This window comes from Sapajus apella, unplaced genomic scaffold (genome assembly GCF_009761245.1).
Source record: "Sapajus apella isolate SASKATOON/1434 unplaced genomic scaffold, GSC_monkey_1.0 scaffold2, whole genome shotgun sequence".
NCBI classification, from domain to species: domain Eukaryota; kingdom Metazoa; phylum Chordata; class Mammalia; order Primates; family Cebidae; genus Sapajus; species Sapajus apella.
The window spans coordinates 83854995-83876366 of record NW_022436942.1 but is presented as its reverse complement, the minus strand read 5'-3'; the positions used below and the strand labels follow the sequence as shown (position 1 = coordinate 83876366).

The 21372-nt window shown below is 40.4% G+C and overlaps 1 protein-coding gene across 1 annotated transcript in view; it reads right to left on the bottom strand.

The window, feature by feature from the left end:
* The window catches only part of TMEM132B (transmembrane protein 132B), a 452449-nt gene that overhangs the window by 13511 nt on the left and 417566 nt on the right, over positions 1 to 21372 (bottom strand). The window contains exon 6 of the mRNA XM_032244022.1: positions 4110 to 4315. Coding sequence (XP_032099913.1) covers positions 4110 to 4315 — 206 coding nt within the window. The remainder of the gene's footprint in view (positions 1 to 4109; positions 4316 to 21372) is intronic.

Below are 21372 nucleotides of genomic sequence, written 5' to 3'. Positions count from 1 at the left end.
TAATGGTGATGAGTTAAGTGACAAAGAAACAGCATTCAATTTTTTTAAAATTGAATAACATACTGAAAAGGCATTCCCACTTTATTTTTCAGTCCTTCTGAATATGTCACAGGGAATGTCTCTGTTCTGTGCTAGGATGTCTTTAAAGCTTCTTGGAACTAGATAGTCCGCTAGTTAATAAAGACAAGCTCACCTAGGCAGGCAGCAGTGTCTACTCAGAATTCAACAACACTGTTTGGTTTTCTTTGTAATAATTTTAGGTTAAATTTATTTTATGATAAATGATACTAGTTGACCATTTGTGCTAGCAATGGGAAGTTTGCTTTTAATGAATGGGTAAAATTTAAGAAGAATACCACTAGGCTTGTGCTTCCTTAAAATGTGGCAGAATTCATAAAAATGAATATATGAAATTTTAGAATTAATTAAACACTAATGTTTAGTTAATTGTGTTCATGTATTAATGAAACAAAACAATCATGTTATTTTAGGGCAGATTGTATCCTATTCACTTATTTAAACTTTTAACTTCAAAATAATTACAAATTTACTAAAAGCTAAAAAAAAAAATTACCAGGAGATACTATACACTCCGCCCAATTCCCCAAAGTCAGCATCTTCCTAACTATAAGAAAATATCAAAACCAGGAAATTGGCAATGGTATACACAGAGCTTATTAACATACAAGCATCCCTTATTACAGTCTAATGATATCAAAGCTTTGCTACTTTGAGTGTAGATACCTTAGTTCCCTCTAGGTCCCATTACCCTGGCCACTTTTAAGAACATAATTGCTTTAAGTATGTTCTTCTGTCTGTCCTAAGTACCACATCAATAACGTTGTAATTCTCACTTTCAATACCAAATATGATGTAAAAAATTGATGAGAAGAAAAGTCTATCCTATTTAACACTGCTTTTGCTCATTCTATCATTCCTCTTTCCTTTCTGAAGTTCCAAATCTTTTTCCATTATAATTTTTTCTGTCTACAGAAGTTCCATTAGCGATGCCTTCTAAGTTTTTGTTTATTTAAGAATGCCTTTATTCTCCCTTCATTCCTAAAGGATATTTTTGTCAGATAAAGAATTTGAAGCTGACAGTTCTTTTCTTTTAGCGCCTGAAAAACCTGCCAAGTCCTTCTGGCCTCCATGTCTTCAGGCAAGGAATTCACTGCCATTCAAAGTGGTATAACTTCCCTCTGGATGTTTTTAAGACTTTGTTTAATTTTCAGAAGTTTAATTACAATGTGTCTTCACATGGATTTCTTTGGGTTTACCATGTTTGTGGTTTCCCAAGTTTTTTGAGTCTATGTGTTTCTGTCTCTTGACAAATTGGAGAGGTTTTCAGCCATTATTTCTGTAAATACTGTCTGAGCCCTACACCTTTTCTCCTCTTCTTCTTGGATTCTAATTATGGAAATTCTAGATCTTTTTTTATGGTCCCACAAGTCTCTGATGCTCTGTTCCTTTTTTTCCCCAAAGCTATTTTCTCTGTTATTTAGATTAAGCTAATCGTATTATCTGTCCTCAAGTTCACTGATTTTAACCTCTGTCATCTCCATTGTACTGCTAACCCTATTGAGGGCTTTTGTTCTCCCTACTTCCTATATTTTTCTATAATTTACATCTGGTTCTTTTTTATAAGTTATGTTTCCTTGCTGAGATATTTTCCTTTTCCAACAGTTCCAGGACTATTTGTAATTTCTTACTGAAAGTTTTTTTTTCCCCCTTTGGTATGGCTGCTTTAAAATCCTTGTCAGATATTCTAACATCTGATTTATGTGGGCATTGGCGTCAGTTGATTGTTTTTTATATTCAAATTGTGGTTTACCTAATTCTTGGTATGACGAGTGATTTTTCAGTTATATTCCGGCCATTTTGTACATTATGACAGGAAACCCTGGGTTTTCAGCTGAAATCTATTTTAGTTAAATTTGCTTTGTTTTAGGGCATAGGTCCTAGCCTACTTTTGTACACTTAGGTTGTAGAGAACATTTGGCTTTAGAGCCCTCAGGTGCTATTCTGGTCTGTTTTTTTCCCCTGGCACTGTGGATTCCCACAGTGAAGCAGGATTCCCACTTGAATCTGGCAGGGTTTGCCCACAGGAGACGAGGGCACCTCCCTGAGCTGGGTGGAGGCTGGGAGACACCAGGCAGGCTGGGCAGTATCACTTCCCTGGGTGGCTCTTCAAGTTTCAGCAAAAGGTTTTAACGATCCATCCTTGACCTTTGGTTTAAAGCACACTTTTCTGACAGTGAATCTCTTAATTTCTTCATCATTTGCTGTCTGGAGACGCTGAAAATCTCAACATCATTAGGTCCCTCTTTCTTTTGTCTGATAGCCCTTCCAAAATGTTCTCTCTTCTCTTGCATTCTGCTATTAGCAGCAAGATGAATCCAAGGTGCACATTCAGTAGTTTGCCTGGACTTCTCAGCTAACTACCTGGCCTCACTTGCTCTCCACACACCTGCAGGGCACAATCTTGCTAAGCACTCTGTCGCCACCTAACCAGAATCCATGTTCCTCACCTCCCCCTGTATCCTCACTGGCAGCGTTTCTGAAGTTCAGATTTCTACTTACCATTTGTCCACAATGATCTCAGCTTTCTGTAAGGTGATTTGGGATTTCCCTGTGATGATCCTCATGCATCATGTACACCGTCTTTAACATTTTTCTATTAACATTGTTCTACTAACAATCTGTTCAAGGCAGTTGAGGCTTTTTCCATTATGCTCCTCAAAATCTTCCAGCCTCCACTCACTGCCTGATTCCAAAGGCACACTCACATTTGAGGTATGCGTTACAGCTACATTCCACCACTGGGCAGCAATCTCTGCATTCATTTTCTATTGCTGTGTAACAAATAACCTCAAACTTCATGGTTTAAAACAATGCCCAGTCCAACACACTCACAGTTCTGCAAGCCAGTAATCCAGGCAAGCTCAACTGAATTCTCTACACAGAGATTTACAAGTTCAAAATTAAGGTGTCACTGGGCTGGTCTCTTATCTGGATGTGCTAGGGGAGAATCCACTTCTAAGATCAGCCAGGTTGTTGACAGAATTCTGTTCCTAAGGTTATAGAACTGAGGCCCTGTTTCCTGGCTGATTGTCATTTGGAGGCTGCTCTCAGCTACTAAAGATTACCCACACTGCTCGGCAAGTGGCTCAATCCACATTTGTCAGCAAGTGACTCAACCCACCTTCAAAGCCCACAATACATCATCAAGTTGTTCTCATCCTCAAATCTTCCCAACTTCCCCTTCTGCTACCAGTTGGCAGGAACTCTCTGCTTTCAGAGGACTTATCTGATGGGTCCCAACTCCTGGCAAATCTCTGTATTTTAAGGTCCATTGATTTGAGATTGTAGTTACATCTGTAAAATCCCCTCCCTTTCCCAGCACTACCAGATTAGTGTTTGAAGAAGCAGGAGATGGGAATGATGGGGAGGAAGAGTCATCTTTAGAACGATCTACTATAGTATGTGTCCATTCACTGAGCTCTTGGGACAACGCTTCAGTGATGTTATCATCCCTAACTGATAGATGAGGAAACTGACAAATAGGTTAAATCACATGTCCAACATCACACAGGTACAAGTTGTAAAGCTGGGGTTGAAACTCGGCAGTAAAATGAAGACTTACCCAGGTGGTTGGCGGGGGAATAAAAAACGCAGGCAGCCTTGTCCCACAGCCCACACTCTTAACCACTTGTACTGTGTTCCGTGGATGAAGGCAGACATTTACAAGCAGGGGAACTGAGACTGAATAACGTAGGAATGAACAATAATGAAATGGGGAGTGGAAAACAGCTATGTCCTAATTGCCACGTCTTGTGCTAGGTGCTTGTTATGCATTGCACTCATTTTACTGAATCAACTATTCTATTGGGTTGTTACTATTATTATTATTACTATTTTCATTATAAATTCCTCATGTCAAGTTGCTAGTAAGTACTCAAGTCAGATCCATCTGAACCCAAAGCCCAGACCATGCTTCCCACCAGGAACGTTGCTCCCCACGGGCTTGAGTGCCTGAGGGCCAATTTGCTTCCCACAGAGATCTGGGCCCCAGGACAATCGGATCCACAGTCTTCTCTTTGATTCCTCACCTTCTATTGGCAGCAACCGGGATCCTCCAGCCCTTGATCTGGCTCAGCTCTGTGTCTGAGATCTCAATCTGCAGGGGAAGTCTGGGTGCCCAGACAGTGACCTCAAACTGGGAGGTGAAGTGCTGGTGGGTGAAGTTCACAATCGTGTCCACTTTGCTCTTCATTTCCTTCCCATTCACAAAAATGGAATCGCAGTTGTTGGAAACCTTTGGGGAGGAGGTAGAACCTTGAGATGCATCAGGAGGAAAAGCACAAGCAAAAACCAACAACAGGGAAAGTTCATGAACTTCAGCAGCTCTGATTTATTAGACACCAAAACAACCTGATGAACAGGACTTATATAAAAGGTAATTTGTAGGCACTAATTACTGACAAATACTGACAAATAGACCCCAGGAAAACTATTTTGTATTACAAAATACTGACAAGTAAAACCATTAACATAATTTAAGGGAGTTATATAACCTCTGTTGCCTTTTGTGTGTATGTGTGAGTGTTTTTCTTTACCTTACCTTTTTTATGTACTCAAATGATCACTAATCAAACCCCAGGTGCCTCATAGTTCACTCTTGCACCATATCTGAAGATGCATAAAAGGTTTTTATGTTACTAAAAATCCACATTATTCAAGTCATACTGAGGATCTCTGAAAAATCAGGAGAGCTTTGCACTAGATTAAAATCTCGGTAGGCGAAATAGTTGTGAAATGCATTAGAAACATGGATATAATTATTTTTGCCCCATTCAGCTATAATTTTGCAGAATGAATGTGGCATTTCGCCATGGTCTTTGAGTCAGCACTTGGGGGTGCCCTCTCTAATGAGTGTGCTTTAGTAGGTTGAGTATTAGACAATTTAAGTCCCCATTTTATTTCAGGATAAGCAAATAAATTGTTGCTGAGTTTCTCTCCTGGACAATCAGAAAAATGTATCTATGTATCTAGGTGGAGAGAAGAAATAGAGATCGCAAATCATTTCATGAGCAGAGGACACAAAATAAAAAGCAGTGTGCAGCCTTTGCATTCATACTGCTGAGGGGCAGAGTCAAGCCTGGGCTGCTGGCAGGGCCCCCACCTCAACCAGTGGAGCCACCAGAGCCCCATTTTGCAAGCCAGAAAGTAGGACTTATTCTTGTCGCTTCTTTTCCTCACTTGAATCTGTAACTACAACTCAGGCCTCCCTTCTGAGTCCCAGACACACATGCCCAGCTGCCTATCTGACATGGTCAAGTGAACGGCTCAAGAACAATGTCCGAAGTGCCAATTCCAAACTTAAAGAGTAAACATCAAAGCTGTTTGAGATAAATTATCACCTCCCCCGACCCTGAAAAAATGGCACTAATACGAATGTGCTTCCTTGTAAATGAAATCAGCCTTTTGCCAGCTAACAGCTCTACACTGTAGCTCACCATTGAAACCAGGGAGAACACAGCTAATGGGACAATGGGACACTGAAGACTCACCCTGCATCCCCAGTCACAGGGATGGATACTTGTCACTTCCACTTCTCAACACCAGTAATGTCTTTAGGAATCTTTAGGTATCATTAATGTAGGCCACTAATTGGGAGATCTGCTGAAATCATTATGACTTTGACTTGATAGTCCATAAAGCAATGAACAAGGATTGCTGGAGAGCGACTGTAATCCAGCTACATTCATTTGTGGAGCCCCTTTCCTATCCTGTCAGAACTTAGCAATCTCAAGTCTTTTTCCCTCCAGCCCTAATTTGGTAGTGGATAGAGCTACCATTAGGCCTGAGAGCTAATGTGTCTCTCATCCACAAAATTCCAAAGAGAGCTGAATATGGCATTTCTTTAACTTTTCAAATTAAAAAAGAAAAGAATCTACTTCTATCCCTCTCTTTGCTTTACTTTATAAAAAGAGAGAGAAAAACAACAAAGGACCAAGCAAATTAGCTATATTTTAGAGCATGTTTGGGGCAGTTAAATCTGCTTCATTGTGCCCAGGACTGTAAAGAGAACAATCAGAACAAGATTTCCATTTAGAGCAGAAAATGGAATGGAGGATCGTGTTCTTATTTTCAATAGCTGCTGACACAATGCTGAGCCTGACTGCCATCCAATTAGGTACTCAAGGTGTGGAAGCCCTGTTAGAAGGAAATCTCTGCCTTCCCAAGGAAGCACTGCACTAGGAGAAGGAGAAGGCTCAGTAAGACCTCTAATCTCCCTTGAACTCATTGCTTTTTCAGCCTGTGTCATGCATACTATCTCAAGAGAGTGAAGTCCCCTTAACTCTGCTCAGAAGCAAATAGATTGAGGTTCCCTATGATTTAGAAGCCTGTAGTGGATACATTGGGGAGTTCTGCTGTCACTTCTCCCTAGCTCAGGTGGTTGTCACCTATTGCTAGAACTTTCTCAGTCCAACGTTCCATACTGCAGACCTCAACCTTCCTGCATTTGTGGAAAATTATGGTTCTCCCTTGTTTACTGCTACCCAACCATCCCCAATCACACTTGAAATCACTCTGAATCACATCCCACTGGAAAGAACACATCAGTTTTGGAAGCTGTGAGGCCCTTTCTATGTTCATAAGGAATGAAATAATGTAACTGTCTGCATCCTTAAGGAGCACATATAGACTTAAACCTGCCCCATCTTTTAGGAAGTGATGTACAGCCCATATGGAAAAAAATAAATTAATTTAAAACATAACAAAGTAAGAGGACTTAGGTGACTTCTTTATGTTGACTATCTTTAGAGTTTTTTCTCCTAGGATATGCATACCCTTAAAAAAGTGTATGTCCTCCATTTTAAATAATTCAATTAAAACATCACAAATAAGGCTAATCATATTGAATGCTAAGACCTGAGATTCTAACAACATACAAAGGACATATTAGATATACAGAAACCAGAGTTTGGCACCTCATGGTCTCACCAATTAGAGATGACCCTCATTATTTGTGTATTCCATATGTGCAAACTCATCTACTCCCTAAAAGTAACCCCAAAGTCAGTACTTGCGGTGCCTTTTTGGTCATTTGTGGAACTGCACAGAGAGGGGAAAATTTTGAACCACCTGCCCCATGCAGGCATCCCCAGCTGAGGTCAAACAAGTGCCTGCTCTGCCTTCTTGTCCCAGCTCTCATACAAAGACCAAAGCATGGACAACATAGGGGGCAGTGGAATGCCGTGTAGAAGCTTCAGCTGAGGCTCTGGATGCAGTGGGACAGAATCTGAATCCCAACTCTGGCACCTGTTAGTGAGGCAGCCTCAGACAAGTCACCTAACACTTCCAAACTTCAATATCTCTTTTGAAATGGAAGATTATAGACTATTAGAAGTGTGTGTGTGTGTGTGTGTGTGTGTGTGTGTGTGTGTGTGTGCGTGTGTCTTTTCTCCTAGAAGCGAAGATTCAGTACTTACTAATTCAGTGTTCACAGGGATTTTATAACTATCTCAAATAATGAGAACTGACTGCACAAAAGAGCTCATATTTGTACAGGACCTCATTGCTGCAACACTCCCTTTTCAATGCAATAAGCCCCATGGTACCACCACGAGGTGGGTGCCAAAAACAGGTAACTGTTTTACCTGTACTGAATCCATCTTAGAGAAAGTGACCGCCTCTTGTGCAGCGTTTTGCATGTGTGTAATACTGTAGGCCAGCACCTGACTGCTGACTACTGGCCCAGGGCTGCCTCCTCTGCCTGATCATCTCTGCCCTCTCCAGGGACTTCTTGTGCTACACCTGATACTATCCAAACTCCTTACAGGGGCCTACCAGGCCCTAATGCTCTGGACCTGCCTCCTTCTGTTGGCCACACCTTGCATGCCCTCCCTGCCTGGCACAGGCCCCTCCTCATGGGTCTTCACTGATCCTCTGAGCTCGCCTAGGCTTAGCCCCATCCCAAGGCTATGCCATGGTCTTCCCAGGAATGTGATCTGATGTCCTTCATAACTGGTTTCCTACTAGCCAGTCAAGTAGGCACCAGCACCTCTGCCCAACACATACACACTCTCCTCTTTTCTAATACTAATAAGGTTTTCTTCAGGAAATCGACTGCCCTCTATTCACCCCAGGCCTCCCTAACTCCATCATTAAACCTGCATCCTCCTTGCCAGTGATTGGTTTAGGGGAAAGCACGTGCTATTACTCTGGCCAGTGAGCTGTGAGAAGTCTACTATGCCTTCTGTGAAACATCTCCTTAATCAAAGAGACTCACCAGAAGCAGCCCCTTCTCCTCTGACCGGATGTTGCTGCATAGGAAATGATGACAGGAACTGCTGCAGGGACCCCAGAGCCCCGAGGGAGCCGGACGCAGGCCATGCTGACCCTGGGAGCTAAGGAACCCGGGCGCTTGATGACCTAGAGGGGCCGCTGGACCAGCCCACCTGGACCCCTGATTTTGAGGCATCTTATCAGGTGATTGTCTTTCTTGTTGGTGAAGTCATCATGGTCTACGTGGTTTTGTTATTTTCCACCAAAAGGATTATAAATGACACAGGACTGTATCTCAAATGCCACTCCTCAGAATGCGTTCCCTGAGCCATTCCTCATGTAAACTTGGCACCCATCTCTGGTCACTCTCCATCTATGTTACACTATTTTCTTGTATCTAATTCGCTGTCGTGCTACTGTGTACACTAAATTGACAAATGGCTCCATTACTTAGACCTCTTACACTGTATTAATCGCACCAGATTGCTCTGTGTGTGTGTGTGTGTGTGTGTGTGTGTGTGTGTGTGTGTGTGATTTGAGATGGAGTCTCACTCTGTTGCCCAGGCTAGAGTGCAATAGAGCAATTTCGGCTCACTGCAACCTCCACCTCCCAGGTTCGAGCGATTCTCCTACCCCAGCCTCCTGAGTAGCTGCAATTACAGGCGCCCAATAATGTGCCCAGCTAATTTTTGTATTTTTAGTAGAGACAGGGTTCACCATCTTGGCCAGGCTGGTCTCAAACTCCTGACCTCGTGATCTGCCCGTCTTGGCCTCCCAAAGTGCTGGGATTACAGGCGTGAGCCACCGCGCCGGCCAGATTGCTCTGTTATATAACGTAATTCTTCACAATAATTGGCACTCTCGTAATGCTCCCCGTTGTTTCTTATCTGTCTTCCCCACCTGAAGGTAATCTGCTTCAGAACATGGACCTTTCTCCTTTTCCCTGCTGTCTCTGCTAATAGCACGGTGCTGGGCACACAGAAGGTGTTCACTAAATAGATGCTGAGTGTGTGAATGAATATGTCACAGCTGTTCCCTCTGGGACCCATTCATTTCTGTACACCACCACCAGCAGTGTGTATATATGTAAGAAGGCAAAGAAGGTGACTTACACAAGCTTATCGTGGTAATGGCAATAAGAAAAATGAAAGTCATTTCACATATTATGGGAGAAGACAGACGAGAAGGAACAAAGCTGATAAATGTGAGGCCTTGGATTCCCAGTGATCAATTTGGCCTTTCAACTGGGAATTAAGGTCTCTGTGTATGAGGTACATGTGTGTTTTATTGGCAGGGAGAGGAGGGATGTGAGGAGGTGACAGGAAGACATAGCAAAATAAAGATCAGAGTCAGATTCCCATCATTCATCTAAACGATACCTTCAGGGTTCTCTGAGCCCCAAGAGGAACATCGAAAACCAAATGCTGTCAATACTAACATAAGAAGAGCTGAGGACAGAAACATGGAGATTGAAAACAGATGACTTGTGTCATGTTAATCTGTGAGCATGTGTGAGATGGCTTGTAAATGTCATCTTGCGAAAGTTGCCTTTAGAGGTTAATATTTTTACTGTCAAATTACACTTTTGCAACTACATTACTTTATAATAAAAGAGGCTAAAAGGGGCTCTCCAGATGTGTATATGTTTCCTTTGGGTATCTGGTAAGACACATCATTTACTTCATGTTCTATTTTAAAAAGAAGCAAGAATTTACTCTGTGCACCAGCCACCGTCTGTGTTCGCCACACTGTTACCCACCTGCCTGCGCTGATGGGAGGCTGACTGCACATTAGGCTTTCCTCGTGGCCCCTCTCCCAACCCAAGACATGTGCTGCTATATTAGAAGAAAAAAATGCTACAGAATCAGATGGTATGTTTCTCACAAACTTACAAACAATGCTGAAATTCTATATTAAGAGAGACGAAAAGAATCAAAACTATGTAGAGAAAAACCTTTGATATTCACTTATATAAATCAAATACTTTGTATGTATTACTGAGTTTAACAAAGTATACTGTGTCTGAGGTGCAGCATATACTCAAAAATATTTATTTTACCTTGAGTTTTTAACTATTAATAAATGCCAAAAGGAATAATAATATCTATGATGTAATAAGTTCTTACTATGAACTCTGCATTGTTTTCAAAATTTTACGTAGAATTATACCCATCAACCTCTCCAAATACTCTGTACATTACATTTTTGTCCCTATATTACTGAGGGTAGGCTGAGACCAAGGAGAGGCTGCTGGAAAGACAGAGCATGGTTTCCCACTCAGTCTGTCTGTGCCAGAGGCCTCCTCACACTGCCTTACTACTTCATTGTAGCCCAGGCAAGGAAGACATGGCCCTTCCTCCAGAGGACCACAGGCTGTTGGGAAAGGCAAGACCTAAATACACACACCAGTACTTAATATCAACCAGATTGAGTTATAATTTATGTTGAATACAGTGTATCCATTTAAAAGATAAAGTTCAATGAGTTTGGCAGTGTCCACCCATGAAAACGCTATACAGACAGAACACTGTCACCCCAAAAACAGATCCCAATGCCTCTTTTCAGTCCATGGCTCCCTCTTCTCCTAGCCCTGGGCAACCAGTGATGTGCTTTTTCATCACTGCAGATTCATTTTCATTTTCTAGAATTTTATACAAATGGAATCACAATATGTACTCTGTACATCTGGCTTTTTTCAGAGTCATCCTTATTGTTACCTGTGTCAGTGGTTACCCCAGGCTCTTTTCCCTGGTTGCTTTCAGCCACAATGATGGAGTTTCTATAGCAGTTTAATTTGCCCACTTCATTGCTGTAAATGCAGGTGTCTTCAAGGCAAAGGCCAACAAATCAGGAAAATTCCCTGTTCTGGACACTTTCTCCAAGTTTGACTCCACTTCAAAATACTCATGCTTTTGTTCACTCATTAGAGATTTTTATTTTCTGGTTTTACCCTGAGTTCATAGTTGTAATCTATGGAAGAATTGTCTGTTCTCAGACCTAATTCCTACATGGCAGAAGCACAACTTAACACAAAATAATATTTAATTAGTAATTTTCACATTCCTTTAAGTAAACCTCCATGTCCAGGGGAAGCTCAGAGGGAAGTTCAGTGCCACAGATTGAAGCCCAGAGACCTGGGTCCTCACCTCAACCCTTCCCTTCACCACTTCTGAGCAAGTTGCTCTCCAATCTCTGAGGCTCAGATTCTGCATCTGTGAACCTTAAGGAACCTAAAATTTCCAGTTCTGACATTCTTTTGTTTTGAGGGATTAGAAACCAAGCTCAGAGTTTCAATGTATTTTGTCACAATGTAACCTTTCTTTGCCTGAGATCCCTCATCTGTAAAACAGGAATAAAGCATCTATTCATTCAATAAATATTTATTTACTGTTGACTAAGACTCAAGAACTGTCCTAGGTGCTGAGAGTAGAGCAATGAAGAATACAGTTCCTGTTATTATGAAACTGATAGTCTAATAGGGAGAAAGACAAATTAAACATTTAGATACATAGTATAATACCAGGCAGTAAAACAGGCGTGAAAGAAAAAATGAAGCAAGGAAGAGAATGGACGGTGATGATAGAATATGTTATTTTAATTAGAATAAAAAAGAAAGGGCCCTTTGGAGAAGTAACATTTGAGTAGAGACCTGACTGAAGTGAGGACGTGACTCAGGAAGATATGCAGAAGATCATTCAAACCAGAGGACACATGAAGTGTGAAGGCCCTGAGACAGGAATGTTCCTGCCATATTCAAGGGTCAATTAAAAGGAAAAATATCTGAAAGCAAATGAGCCAAGATAGGGGAAGTGAGATCAGAGAAGAAGCCAAGGGCTTGTATTTTACTCCAGTAAGTGTAATGAGAAGTTTTGTCGTATTTGGAGCAAAAATGTGGCTTGAGCCAACAAAATTAACAATACCTCTGGCAGGTAGGGAGACCATTCAGAGGCTTACTCAGCCCATCCAATAGAGAGACATGAAGGTGGCTTCAATCACAGTGGTAGTGACAGAGGTGATGAGATGGGATTTGATATTAAAATGGATTTTGAATGAGTGAGAGGGAGAAGTCACATGGGTTTCTGAGTTTTGGGCCTGAGCAACCAAAAGAATGGAGCTCCTATCCCTGTGATAGAAGGTGGTACAAGATGTATATTTAGGGAAGAGAGAAAGAATCAGACTTCAGTTTTGAAAATGTTGAATTCAAAATGCTTGTCAGATAGCTGAATAAAAATGTTAAGAGGTTAGATACATGAGTTTAGAGGTCAGGGAGAGTGGTTCAGAATTCTAGCTGTGAAAGGGAAATAATTCTGGAGACCCCAAAATCACTAAGCTAAAGGGAAAAGATAAGCTGGGAACTACTTAGGGCAAACTTGTCTCCCATTCTATTCAAAGCCATCCCTTAGCTCACCGAGATAAATGCACATCTGATTGCCTCCTTTGGAAAGGCTAATTAGAAACTCACAACAGTGCAACAATTTTTCTCTTATCTACCTATGACCTGGAAGTCCCCTACCAGCTTTGAGTTGTCCTCGCATCCCCACCCTCTTTGCTTCCAGCTGTCTCGTCTTTCCGAAGTGAACCAGTGTTCATCTTACATACATCGATTGATGTCTCATGTCTCCCTAAAGTGTATAAAACCAAGCTGTGCCCCGACCGCCTTGGGACATGTGGTCAGGACCTCCTGAGGCTTGTCATGGGTGTGTGTCCTTAACCTTGGCAAAATAAACTTACTAAATTGACTGGAACTTGCCTCTGATATTCAGAGTTCATAAGGCTAAAGAAATAAGTTTGAATCTCTGATTCCCTCTCTATGTTGAGTATCCTCTGATCCGCTCTATATGTTGAGTTCATTCTTAGTTTTTTTATATTTAAAGCAGGCTGGATTATACTCTGATAAAGATCAGAGACAAAATCAAGACAGCCAGGTCCCCAGCTTCAGCTCAGAAATACAGAGTGCTGAAAAGCAATGTTCCCACCCTTATCAAACTACAAATTAACAATTTTTAGTGAGTTTGCCTGAGAACTGTGGCTGCAGGGTAACAAACTAACCTGCAATCTGGAGAAAGACATATGCCTGCAGGGAGAAATATATATTAAGCATTTGCATCCCTGGGGCAGACACTGCGGAATGCCACATAAGCTGATAAGAAGGATTCAAGTAAAGCTTTTAGATATATTTCTAGAACAAATGTGGGCTACCCTGAGAGTATAAAGACCCAGGGGACTGTAAATACAGGAGAGTGAGCACCCTCTTACAGGTTCTAAGAATCTCAGCAGACACTTGGAGAGAAGATGTCAGGTAATCCCAAGACAGCTTCCCTCATGATTCTGGCTGCAGAGAGAAACTGCAGTCAGTGCTAAATTTCCGCAGTTTCATCTCTTCTATTTCCCCTATGGGACAAAAGTGTTAGTCTTCAGGCAGAAGTATAATAAAAGCTGTCAATCAGGAGATTGTGGAAACTCATTGCATCTAAAGGAAAGGAAACAGAAAGCTCTACCCTGAAGGAAGGATAAGGATACATGCTAGACACACTACAGCTTGAAGAGGGGTAGGATTGACCCAGCAATCCCATTACTGGGTATATTTCCAAAGGATTATAAATCATTCTACTATAAGGACACATGAACACGAATGTTCACTGCAGTATAGTTTACAATAGCAAAGACCTGGAACCAACCCAAATACCCATCGATGATAGACTGGACAGGGAAAATGTGGCACATATACACCATGGAATATTATGCAGCCATCAAAAACGATGAGTTTGTGTCCTTTGTAGGGACATGGATGAACCTGGAAACCATCATTCTCAGCAAACTGACCCAAGAACAGAAAATCGAACACCGCATGTTCTCACTCCTAGGCGGGTGTTTTACAATGAGAACACATGGACACAGGGAGGGGAGCATCACACACTGGGGTCTGTCGGGGGGAAATAGGGAGGGAAAGTGGGGGTGGGGAGTTGGGGAGAGATAGCAAGGGGAGAAATGCCAGATATAGGTGATGGGGAGGAAGGCAGCAAATCACACTGCCCTGTGTGTACCTATGCAACAATCTTGCATGTTCTTCACATGTACCCCAAAACCTAAAATGCAATAAAATAAAAGAAATCCAAAATCTGAAGAGACCAATAACAAGTAATGAGAACCAAGCTGTAATAAAAAGTCTCCTAGTAAAGAAAGCCTGGGATCTGAGGACTTTATTGGTAAATTCTACCAAATATTTAAAGAAGAATTACTACCAATCCTATTCAAACTATTCCAAAAACAGAAGAGGAGGGAATACTTCCAAACTACATTCTACAAGGCCAGTATTTCCCTGATATCAACACCAGACAAACACATCAGAAAAAGAAAACTACAGGCCAATACCTCTGGTGAATACAAATGCAGAAATCCTTAACAAAATACTAGCAAATTGAGTACAACAATACATTAGAAAGATCATTCATCATTACCAAGTGGGATTTATCCCTGGGATGCAAGGATGAGTCAATATATGCAAATGAATTAATGTGATCCATCATATTAACAGAATGAAGGAAAAATATACAATCATTTCAATTGATGCTGAAAAAGTATTTGATAAAGTTCAACATCTCTTCATGATAAGAGCCTTAAAAAACTGAGTATAGAAGGAACATACCTCAACATAATAAAAGCTATATACAACAGACCCATAGTTGGTATATATTGAACATGGAAAAACTGAAAGCCTTTCCTCTAAGATCTGGAACATGACAGAGATGCCCACTTTTACCACTGTTATTCAGCATAGTACTGGACGTCCTAGCTAGAGTAATCAGACAAGGAAAAGAAATAAAAAGAATCCAAACTGGAAAGGAAGAAGTCTAATTATCCTTGGTTGCACATTATATGATCTTATATTTGGAAAAACTTAACGACTCCACCAAAAAGCTATTACAACTGATGAACAAATCAAGTACTGTTGCAGGACACAAAATCAACATTCAAAAATCAGTAGCATTTTTCTATGCTCACAATGAACAATCTAAAAAGAAATTTTAAAAATAATCCCATTTACAATAGCAATAAATAAAATTAAATACCTAGGAATTAACCAAATAAGTAAACGATCTCTATATTGAAAACTATGAGACATTGCTGAGAGAAATTAAAGGAGACAGCAAAAAAATGGAAAGATATTCTATGTTCATGGGCTAGAAGAATCAATATTGTAAAAATATACAGAGTACTCAAAACAATCTATAGATTAAATGCAGTCTCTATCATAATACCAATGACATTCTTCACAGAAATGAAAAAAAATCCTAAAATTTATATGGAACCACAAAAGACCCAGAATAACCAAAGCTATCCTAAGCAAAGAGAGCAAAACTGTAGGAATCACATTACCTGACTTTAAATTATACTACAGAGCTATAGTAGCCAAACAGCATAGTACTGACATAAAAACAAATACATAGACCAACGGAACAAATAGAGGACCCAGAAACAAATCCACACGCCTACAGTGAACTCACTTTCAACAAAGTTTCTGAGAACATACACTAGGGAAAAGACAGTCTCTTCAATAAATGGTGCTGGGAAAACTGATATCCATATGGAAAGAACGAAACTGAAGCTCTATCTCTTACCATATACAAAAATCAAATCAAAATGGATTAAAGACTTAAATCTAAGACCTCATACTATGAAACTACCACAAGAAAACATTAGGGAATCTCTTTAGAACACTGGTCTGGGCAAAAACTTCTTGAATATTATTCCACAAGCATAGGCAACCAAAGCAGAAATGGACAAATGGGATCACCTCAAGTTAAGAGGTTTCTGCACAGCAAAGAAAACAATCCAAAAGGTAAAGAGACAACCCATAGAATGGGATAAAAACATTTGCAAACTATTCATCTGACAAGGGATTAATAGCGAGGACATACAGGGAACTCAAACAACTTAATAGGAAAAGAAAAAAACAAATAACCAAAACATGGGCAAAAGATTTGAATAGATATTTCTCAAAAGAAGACATGCAAATGGCAAAGAAGCATATGACAAGGTGCTCAACATCATCGATCATCAGAGGAATGCAAATCAAAACTACAATGAGACATTATCTCACCCTAGTTAAAATGGCTTTTATCCAAAAGATAGGCAACAACAAATGCTAGCAAGGATATAGAGAAAAGGGAACCCTTGTACACTGCTGGTAGGAATGTAAGTTAGCACAACTGCTATGGAGAAAAGTTTGGAAGTTCCTCAAAAGCCTAAAACTTGAGCTATCATATGATCCAACAATCCCACTGCTAGAAATATACCCAAATAAAGGAAATCATTACATCAAAGAGATAACTGCACTCTGATGTTTGCTGCAGCACTGTTGACAATAGCCAAGATTTGGAAGCAACTCAAATGTCCATCAACAGATGAATGGATAAAGAAAATGTGGTGCAGATACACAATGGAGTACTATTCAGTTATAAAAAAGAATGAGCTCTTGTCATTTGCAACAACATGGATGGAACTGGAGATCATTATCTTAAGTGAATAAGCCAGGCACAGAAAGACAAACATCGTATGTTCTCACTTATTTGTGGAATCTAAAAATCAAAACAATTGAATCATGAAGATTGTGGAAGGATTGTTACCAGAAGCCAGGAAGGGCAGTGGGGGTTGTGAAGGAGGTGGGGATGGTTAATGGGTACAAAATAAGAGAAAGAATAAAACCTAGTATTTAATAGCACAACAAGGTGACTATGACTATAGTCAATAATAATTTAATTGTACAATTTAAAAATAACTAAAAGAGTACAATTGGATTGTTTGTAACACAAAGGATAAATGCTCGAGGGAATGGATACCCCATTCTCCATGATGTGATTATTATACATCACATGCCTGTATCAAAACATCTCAAGTACCTTATAAATATGTACTACAAAAATTAAAAAGTAAAAAAATTGTTTAAAAAAAACCCTTAAACCTAGCCCAGCTTCTGACTATATTAACAGAAACCCCAACATTATAGGCCTATCAAAAAGAAAGGTATACACAGCTATAATCATAAAAGGCAAGTATCTCCTGAGATGAGATGTGTGATACAAAAAGGTCCGTCTTTAAACAAAAAGCGCAAAGCATACCAAAAGTCAAGACAAAACACATCCCCAGAAAGGAAAAAAAGTCAATAATTAGAACTAGACTCAGATATGATTCAGCTGTTTAGACGATCAGACAGGAAATTTCCAATAATTATGGGCCGGGCTCAGTGGCTCATGCCTGTAATCCCAGCACTTTGGGAGGCCGAGGCGGGTGGATCACGAGGTGAAGAGATCGAGACCATCCTGGTCAACATGGTGAAACCCCGTCTCTACTAAAAACTACAAAAAATTAGCTGGGCATGGTGGCGCGTGCCTGTAATCCCAGCTACTCAGGAGGCTGAGGCAGGAGAATTGCCTGAACCCAGGAGGCGGAGGTTGCGGTGAGCCGAGATCGCGCCATTCCACTCCAGCCTAGGGTAACAAGAGCGAAACTCCGTCTCAAAAAAAATAATAATAATTATGATTAATATGTTAAAGGCTCTAGTGGAAACCATAGGCAACATAAAGGAGAAGATGGGTAATTTCAGAAGAGGTTAAAACAATAATAATAAAATGGAAATTCTAGAAATAAAAAAGCATAGTAGCAAAGATGTCTTGATCTACCCCTCAGTAGACTAGGCAGAGCCAAGGAAAGAATCTGTGAATTTGAAGGTAATCAATAGGAATGACCCCCATCTAAAACACAAAGGGAATAAGAGTGACAAAACAAAGGAAAAGAGCATGCAAGAGCTGGAAGAGTGTCAAATGCTCTAATGTACATGTAATTGGAATCCCAAAAGGAGAGACAAAACAGGGCTCAAAAAAGCTTTGAAAAAACTATATAACCAAGGTTTTTCCAGAATTACTGGCAGTCACCAAACCACAGATCCAAGAAGGTCATGTGACACCAAAGAGGACAATTATAAACAAAACAAACGCCTAGGCGTATAACACGCAAACTGCTGAAAACCAAAAGCCAAGAGAAAACCCTGTTGGCAGCCAGAGAAATAAGGCAGTGGCTACAGAGGAACGTGGACAAAAGTTACAGCAGACTTCCTGTTGGAAATCAGGCAAGCAATAAGATAATGGGATGACATCATGAAGATTCTGAAATAAATAATTATTGCCCTATAGTTCTATACCCAGCCAAAAAAAAAATGAAAGTGAAATAATGTTTTGGGCAAAAGCTTAAGATAATTGCTAACTACCTCAGTACAAACACTGTGGAGAAAAGTTGGGTTCAAAAACCTAAGAATTGAGCTACCATATGATCCAGCAATCCCACTGCTAGGTATATTCCCAAAGGAAAGGAAATCGGTATATTGAAGAGATATCTGCACTCCCATGTTTGTTGCAGCACTGTTCGCAGTAGCCAAGACTTGGACGCAACCTGAATGTTGATCAACAGATGAATGAAAACAAACACCTAGGCATGTAATACTTAAACTGGTGAAAACCAAAAGCAATATATAAAAAATACTAAAGTCCTTCAGGCAGAAAAAAAGAAGGTATCAGCTGGGAATCTAGATATATACTTAAGAATGGAATAATTTAAAGAAGAATAAAATTCACTTTTTCAAAGTTAAAACTGCTGTGAAAAAATAGCTAACTATCTAAAGCAAAACTAATAACAATGCATTGTGTGTTAATATTTGTAACAAGAGTAAAAATAAAATATACCAAAATAGCACAATGATATTTACTGGCAAAAGACTGGAAAATACTTCATTAAGGAAGAAGATTTACAGATAGCAAGTAAGCACAGAAAAATATGTGTAACAGCAAGAATTATCAGGGAAATACAAATTAAAACCACTAAGAGATAACACTACAAACTCATTAGAATGGCAAAAGAAAAAATTTTCAATACCCTATGTTATTGAGAATGTGGAACAGCAACAGGAATTCTCACTCATTTTTGGTAGGAATGGGAGGTTGCACAACTACCTTTGAAAACAGTCTGGCAATTTCTTATAAAGTTAAACATTCACTTACTATATGATCCAGTAATCTCACACCTGGGAATTTATCCATGTGAACTGGGAACATGTTTGCACAAAAATTTCTATGTGAATGTCTATAGCAGATGTGTTCAGAAGTGTCAAAAGTTAGAAACAGCCCAGATGTCCTTCAACAGGCAAATAGATAAACTGTGGTAAATCCATGCAATGGAATCCTACACAGCAATAAAAAGGAACTCACTATCAATTCACACAAAAACACAGATGAACTTTAAATGCATTTTTAGGGAAAGAAGTCAAATCCAAAAGACTACATATTACATTATTCCACTTATGTCCTGTCCTAGAATAAACAAAACTGTAAGAACACAAAAAGAGTCAGCAGTTGAGAGGTGAGAGTGATGTCAACTAAAAGGGACAGCATGGCAGAATTTGGTGGGAGCATGACAGAACCGGTCTTTGGGTTACTGTGGTAGTGAATATATGATTATACAACAAAACCCATGGAACTGTATAGAGTTCTACACAAAAAGAAAATTTTACTCTGTTCATATTAATCAAAACATCAACCACAATGTTTGGAGGATCTCACTGAAGAGGGTGGGGAAAAAAGGCATTGATCTGAGTAACTTTGGAAAACATTGTTCTGATCAGATAATGGCGGAAGACAAAAAGGACCGCCTGCAAACACTGGACTCTAGTAAGATCACGAACGCAAATGCAAGCATCATAACTAAATTCGAGTAGCAATTTTGCAGTCTACTGTCAATGATATAGGATAGTTACATGTTTTTAAAGATTATTTTAGAAATGAATATGCAAAGTCAAATAACTAACACAGTAAGCTTGAGGACAGTAAGGCCATAAACCTTGGGATCAAGGAATCCCCAATCACCTTTGGATCTTCTCACACTAAGACCTATCCTGTTAACACTTCTCTGCCATTACTGGATGGCAATATAAGTCCTTTGAAGACAAAGTTGTTGCCTTATTTGATTTTCTGTATCCCAGGGTCATGGATGGGGCCTGAAACATTGTAGACATGCAAAAATGGCACAGAGTAAGTGAGATGAAGTGGGTGCCCAGGATCACAGAGCTGGCAACTGGCAAGTCCTGGGAGCCCCTCCCTGCCCCTTGCCAGCACTGGAAGTCACTCCCAGCCCCCACTTCCAAAAGACCTCCCTAGCTCAGCCCTTCAAGGTCTGATCATGATGCTTTGCATTTGGCTACATTTCTTTCTTTTTTAATTGTAGTTTTTTAAAATTACACTTTAAGTTCTGGGGTACATGTACAGAATGTGCATGTTTGTTACATAGGTATACACATCCCATGGTGGTTTGCTGCATCCATTACCCCATCATCTACATTAGGTATTTCTCCTAATGCTATCCCTCCCCTAACTCCCACTCCCTGCTATCCTTCCCCTAGTCCCCAAATCCCTGACAGGCCCTGGTGTGTGATGTTCCCCTCCCTGTGTCCATGTGTTCTCATTGTTCAACACCAATTCATATTCGTGCAGGTCCATCTGGCCTCATGATTGGACCTTGGCTCAGATGTGCCATTTCTTCATCTCTCTATGGTGGTTTGCTCAGTGCTCAGCCTGTAACTGACTGAATGTCCAGGCCTCCAAGCCAGTGTAGGCCTTGGGGGCAGGTGGGGAGAAGGAGGTCACTGCAATGCTTCCCCTTCCCATCTCATTTAACATACCTCCATCACAGAATCTTAACATCTTGGCACTGAATAAGAACTCAGACATCTGATCTGTGCCCACTTAGTGGAGATGTAGCACACAGAGGACAAGTCACTGTCTTAAAGGCACAGAGTTCACAGTGAGTGTAAGGTTAAAATTTGGACCTGCCATGGGGCCAGCAATGTTATGTGGTGGGCTCTGGGCAGGACTCTGGGGACACAAAGTGAATCAGAGAGGCAATGCCCTGCAGGAAATCCAACTGAGTGAAGGCGACAGACTTATGTGCAAAATATTGTAAAATACAATGACTGGTAAGACAGTAGGGTTTGTACAGTTCTTACAAGATGCTAGGCTTCAGTGGCTATGTTCAGCT